Below are 6399 nucleotides of genomic sequence, written 5' to 3'. Positions count from 1 at the left end.
AGTCAGACTCTGTTATTTATAAGTTTCATGAAATCATTTTGAAATTCTATATATACGTATTGCAATCTTAACGGACTCTGTTATTTATATGTTATCAAAGAGGATGAAGGTACCAGCCATCACTACATCAAAGGAGGCCAATGTGCCTTTACTTTTCTAGCGGTTATTACAATTAAAAGTTTTTATTTTTTCTAGCAGTTATTACAATTAAAGGTTTAAAAAAATAAAAGAATAAATTTTCAAATTAATTAAATGTAACAAAATTACCAAATTCCATTCCGTTACATTTATATTAAAAGGGCAAAAATTATTATCATTCCATATATTTATATTAAAATGAACTAAATGTAAAAAGAAATTATTTGAGAAATGAACTTCTTTGGAGTCAACAATAAAACGATATTAGGATCCTATATAATAGGCATTCATAGGTTAGCATGGTGATTAAACTTTAAGAGGTTTTAGGAGTTCAACACACACATCCCTCATCCCTTTCTTAAGAAAACGCTTATTGAGCATTGCGATTCAATAGTCAAAACTGCTTTTCATGACAAAGATACATTTTAGATATTTAAAAATATGTTATTTTGTTATTTTAATATTTTTATAGATAAAATTTATCAAATTATAATTTAATTTATAATATTCTCCAACTAATATATTTGGAAAAAGTGGTTTTTCAAGACAATTACAAGAGCTATACCAAATAGACTTTAACATTTATTTTAGATTCTTACTTTTAATATTGAATTCAAAACGAGCTATACCAATTCAAACACAAAAAAAAAAAATAAATAAATGGGAAAGATTCTGAGTATTAACTCTATTAACAAAGGTTTAAAATAAATAATGGCATGGAGTTTCAAAATAATAATAATAATAACAATGGCATGGAAAAGATGAAGTCATGCATTAACAAATAACAAATAATTTTCATTAAGAATAATGATAGTAATGTTATTATTATCCATCTATAATTGGAAAATATTAACACTATAAATACCTCCAAATAAATATTTTGTGATCTATTATGATCAAGTTTCTTCGGGTGCTTCTAAACGAATATAATCATACATGATACCATAGAAGGGGCCATTACTTCTCGATTGAGTCAAATAAATTATATTATTTCCTTGAAAAAGTTGGGAGGATGGTACTTGAATGCTATACAACCAATATAACCCATGAATTCCATGTCTTGCAATAGCGTTATCCCTGCCTATTAACCCTGTTGTAAAAAGAGGCCGATTGCTATTGGCAGTGTTCACCCGCACCTTTTACCCACAAAGTTAAAAACAAAGTTAAAAAAAATATTCAATTTAAAATTTATAAGATCGTTAATACTTCAACATAAATGTTATGCTAAATTGTTTGTCATTCCATGTAGATTTTCCTTTATATATAAGATAACTAAAATATTTGTGTGAAAATAGTGGCTAGTGTGAAAGATAAAACATATATATACCTGGAGTTCAGACATAGTAGCTGATGCCAAGGCCACTTGGAGTGTATAATTTCCACTTTGGTTTACACTTTTAAGTTCAAATATGATCTGCCATGTGGTTGGTTCATATGTCTTGTTTCCTTTCTCTCTACAATGCAAATAATATTAGGTTTGAAACTCAAGGAATTAGGTTTAAGTAAACATCCAAGAACAAATAGTTCTAACAATTACCTAGTAACATGGGCAAAGAACCAATCTTGATCATAATTATTAACACCAACATTGTAGATAAGATCGCTTTTAGGATATATATCTGCATATCTTTCCCACAATCCATATTGTCTAAATCTACACAAGGAAGATACTTACTTATTAGAATGAAGTATGCATGATAGTAGTTAAGAATTAAAATGGGTGGTAATGTGAAAGAGAGCTAACTTGTTTGTTGGGTGATTGGTATATAATTTATTCATGAGTGTTGGGTATGTGTCCGGTATATAGAATTCAGAAGCAGTACGATCAGGAATGCCTATTTCCCAAAGAGTTGGACCATTTCTCGGAGGGTCATATATAAGAACACCCAGTTTGATATTAGACCCTACGATTCAAAATATAATTATATATTAATAAAAACAAATCGAAATTAAGGTAAAATTTAACCATAAGAAGACTGCTATAGGTATAGATACCTGGTTCAATGATTATATTAAAATTATATTTGTAATCTCCAATAATACCAGGAACCCATGCATATAAACTATAGTTCCCAGCTCTCACATTGTTTATTGAGAAGATCCCTTTCCTATCAGCTTGGGTCCAAAATTGATAACCCTGTTTGTAAAAAAAAAATGCAAATCTCAATAATATATAGAACTCCTTATCTTACAAAATACTTCAGAAATAAAATTTTTCAAGGGCATTTCAACCTTTGATTCCATTTGCCATGAGCCCACATCTCCTGGTGTTGCCAATCCCACGTAAGCTGAATTTGCATACATTAATCTTTCATTCATGTATCTGTCACGAACTATTAACTGACCTAAAACATTTCCCCGTTGATAAGAAGTGGGGAAATCTTCAGATTGAGGAAAACTATATGGCCAGCTTCTAACTTCAGTTGACATCTAATAATAAATATCAAACATGAATGATAAAAATATTATCCAAAATGTTTAAAAAAAAAAAAAGAATGAATAAGCTTTTAGATATCATATATATACTTGTTCTTTAGCATTTTCCCAAAGAGCTTCTGGATCTTCAGAGGCCGAAATGGAATTAAGATAGACATAAACGGGGCCAAGAACTTTCTTCCATGGCTCTCCATTACGATACGCTGTGTTTAAGTCCTTCCCAGCATAATGAGTACTAGTAAACATCTACATGAAAATCACAGAACTAGGCTGAATACGCTATATGATTATTAAAAGAATATGGAGAGAAATGGCAATCTCCTTATTACTAAAAGTATAATTTGTTTAGTGAAAATTTTTTGTACACCATTGACTTACATTCAGGACAGTAGGCCCTACATGAGAGGTCAATTCTTGTTTGAAGGGTCCACCAACGCGAAATTCATTACTAGGTGTGATCATCCAAAATCCCACCGGTGGATTTTCTGATATCCAGCCATGCACTGCATTATCTTTGACTTTACTAGAATATTGGTATTTATCATCTACCTGCATGCAATGCCCTCACAACATCAAGACTAAAATCTCTGATAAATATATTATCAACAAACAATTTTCAATTCATCTCTATTTTTTTTAATCATAAAATGGGGATTTGAGATGAAGTTAGAGTTAATAACCTCTCCTCTAAGATCTGGATTGATTGGATCTGTTAAGAGAACAGCTTCAGGATATGCTAAAGGCAAACCAGTAAGACGATCTTCAGGCATTGGCATTACCCTTTGCCTATCATCAGATACTGCCATGAAGTGAAACCTGAACATTGATTTCATAAGTAACGTAATTATTTCTATAATAATTAATATTAAAAATATTTACTAATAAACACAATTTTATAATTATCTATTACTTTTCTTTTTGGAGCTTGAAAACCACTCTAATTTGATCCATATCAACATCAGGCCATCCTTCTAATCGTTCCAAAATAGTATACAGATAAAGCCCAGAATTGCCACGTCGAATTATATACCTAATTGAAATAAATGAATTAATAATGCTTAATTTAGAAAAAAAAATGAATATAAAAATATAATATAAGAACAAGAATTCACCTTTTATCTATATTCAAGGGAACTGTAGATTTACCCATAGATGGACTCCATTTTTTAGAGAATGAAATCTCTACTTGGTCTTCATTTTCCATTATAACATTAAAATCTGTGGCTTGTAACCTAAAAAAGCAGTAATTAATTGCAAATTTAATTTGGATAACAATATAATTATGATAATTTCATTTTATTAATTGAAACGTATAATAATTAATGATAAGAGAGAGAAAATAATAATTAATATAATAAATAAATTTTAACTAATATTATATTTTTAAATGACGGTTGATAACATTTCTTAAATATGAATTAATTAGATGAATGTAATTACTTGTCATAGATGTTAGACTCTCCGGGTCGATTCCATACAACGTCCCAATATCTAAAATCGAAAAATTACAAACTACAGTTAGAATCTCAACCATGAGGTTTTTAAAATATAAAAAAAATATATTTTGATAAGAACATATTAAAATAATAAAAAAGTAAATCCATACCCTCGATTATCATCTTCGTTAATGATTTCGAGTACATTATCAATTCCATTATATTTAATTCCAACGACATCACCGCCTGGACTCGAAAAAGTAACTCGAACAAGACCATTATCGATGATCACCTGGAATATATATATATTTTAATTAAAGGGAATTAAATTAAATATTTGTGATGAGATTTCTGTAAAATTAATTGAAACATATAATTATAGATATATTAAATCTAAATATAAATATTTGATCTAAACACAATATAGAAGAAAAAAATTTTAAGTCACCATTTATTTTATAAAAAATATTTTTATATTTAATATTTAGAAAAATCAAAATATTTAATTAACGTAAAAATATTTTCTTAATTAAATAAAAAATAAATCATTTTAAAAAAAATGACTATCTTTCTTAGAAAAGTTATTTTTTACATTTGAAATTATTGTTTAATTTTAATTTAAAAATAAAATTTATTAATAAATTTTTGAAAAAAATTTTTTTATATAAAATATTTATTTTTTATAAAATAAATGGAGTATAGGTTTTAGATAATTCAATGGTAAAATTTATCTACTTAATAAAACACTAATTCGAATGAGATAAATAATAATAATAATAATAAACTTTTCAAACCAAATCAGGGTTGGTTTGCATAGAGCAAAAAAACACATGAATATACAAAAAAAATAAAAAACTAAGAATAATTACTCGCTGATGATTGGTTACTCGTAGCTGTACACCAAGAGCTGAGCTGTTATTGGTCGTCCTTGGATTTTTCCTGCATATGGAAAAGAACGTATGTTATCTCTGGTCAACTTCATTAACGAATTTTGAATAAGCTTGATAACGTAATTATTTTGTAGAAAGAAAAAAATAGAAGTTCAATTCTAACATTTTTTTCTCTATATATTATTTTTATTAAAAAAAAAATTAAAACAGAGATAATGAGGTGAAGAATTATTGCAGATCGAGGCTTAATAGCGAGAGTAGAGAAAAGTAAAAAGTTCAAGACAGCTCCTTAACTTTTGTAAAAGTTTAAATAAGCAGAGGCTTAAGAGCTTAAGGTGACCTTGTGCTTGTGAGATAAGCAGAGGGTACAATTGAGAGTTTAGCACTATATGGGAAAGAAGCACAAACAATAAAAGAAAGGAGAAGAAAGAATAGGGGCCACCACTCACCTAACAGAATGTGACTCTTAAGGATAATTTCTTTTTTTGAAAAAAAAAAGGTTATAACAATGTTTATTCTTGGAATATATGCCTATCATTTTACTGTTTCATATTAAATCTTAATAATAATGAAAATGGCAGAGAAAAATAACAAAGAGGAAGATGAGGAAGAACCTAACTGGGGTCTTCGCGTAAGAAGCAATGAAGAAGAAGAAGCAGCAAAGAACGATTTCCAGCCAGCGAGACCAGACAAGCAAATGCATCTTTCCCATTTTGTCCGAAGAAATTCTACAAGAGAATGACACAAATCAAAAAACCAGAAAAATAAAGAAGGTTGCCTTTGAAGCAAGAAAAAGAAAACCCAAGAAAGCTGCTATTAGATTAAAAGAATAGATAATTTACAAAACACAAAACATAAGACATACCTTGCTTAATCCGAATGTATGTCTGACGAAAGCTGATCTTTAAAGCAAAAGAAAAAGAATACCAAGGTATCTCATAAAGGGTATAGCTCTTCTTCTCTCTTGCGTATCTCTAAATTTTCTAATTAAATTTTCCGGGAAAATGAGTTAACGTCGATCAAAGGCGTGCAGGTGATCAAAACGAGTGAATGGCCTTTCAATAAGTGGGAAATGGTTCTTGAGCCTCTGCATATGTTGCGGTTATGGCTGCCTTAAATATGGTTTTTAATGTTGGAAAAGCTAAGGAGTCGAAGCTCTCTGCTTTTTGTTGTTTTCCGGCGTGAAGCTCGAAAATACACGAGACCCACAAGTGCTTGAATTGGAGAATAATCTCTGCAGAAAGTTTATATTAAAAAAAACTAAATTACATAAATTTTAGAGATTTATGGAGAGAAATTTTAGAAAAAATAGAAAAAAAAAAAAGATAAATGTAGTTTCACTCTATCATTTTAATATTTATGATTTAATTTACATAAAAATAATATTCTATATTATTATACTGTTAGTAAATAATAATAATTTTTATATATTGTTAAATAATATTAATATACTAAATAAAATATAATTATTAACTAAAAAATATATAAAAAGTTACTAT

At 28.4% G+C, this 6399-nt stretch overlaps 1 protein-coding gene across 2 annotated transcripts; it reads right to left on the bottom strand.

The window, feature by feature from the left end:
* Positions 1-953: 953 nt before the first annotated feature.
* Positions 954-6106, bottom strand: LOC110627979 (rhamnogalacturonate lyase). Of its 2 annotated transcripts, none has more exons than XM_021774404.2 (16): positions 5766-6106; positions 5515-5628; positions 4880-4949; positions 4181-4302; positions 4015-4065; positions 3687-3806; positions 3485-3604; positions 3255-3390; positions 2953-3123; positions 2665-2820; positions 2371-2568; positions 2134-2275; positions 1883-2042; positions 1676-1792; positions 1466-1592; positions 954-1274 (listed from the first exon to the last, which is right to left on the bottom strand). In XM_021774404.2, exons 2-16 carry the CDS (start codon positions 5610-5612, stop codon positions 1035-1037), a joined length of 2028 nt encoding a protein of 675 aa, XP_021630096.1. In that variant the 5' UTR covers positions 5613-5628; positions 5766-6106; the 3' UTR covers positions 954-1034. The 2 variants fall into 2 exon arrangements, with proteins under 2 accessions (XP_021630096.1, XP_043804597.1); XM_043948662.1 differs by having other exon boundaries at positions 955-1274; positions 5520-5628.
* Positions 6107-6399: the final 293 nt, after the last annotated feature.

The sequence above is a fragment of the Manihot esculenta genome, chromosome 12, assembly GCF_001659605.2.
Source record: "Manihot esculenta cultivar AM560-2 chromosome 12, M.esculenta_v8, whole genome shotgun sequence".
Taxonomy (NCBI): domain Eukaryota; kingdom Viridiplantae; phylum Streptophyta; class Magnoliopsida; order Malpighiales; family Euphorbiaceae; genus Manihot; species Manihot esculenta.
Note: the sequence above shows the minus strand (reverse complement) of the source record. Positions and strands in the feature narration are given on the sequence as shown.

Excerpts from the sequence above, each read along its gene's own strand:
- LOC110627979 (XM_021774404.2), bottom strand. The coding sequence starts at position 5,612 with ATGGGAAAGATGCATTTGCTTGTCTGGTCTCGCTGGCTGGAAATCGTT. Across the intron at positions 4,303-4,879 it reads GAGTAACCAATCATCAGCGA|GTGATCATCGATAATGGTCT; the intron begins GTAATTATTCTT and ends TATATATTCCAG. Across the intron at positions 4,066-4,180 it reads AACGAAGATGATAATCGAGG|ATATTGGGACGTTGTATGGA; the intron begins GTATGGATTTAC and ends TTTCGATTTTAG.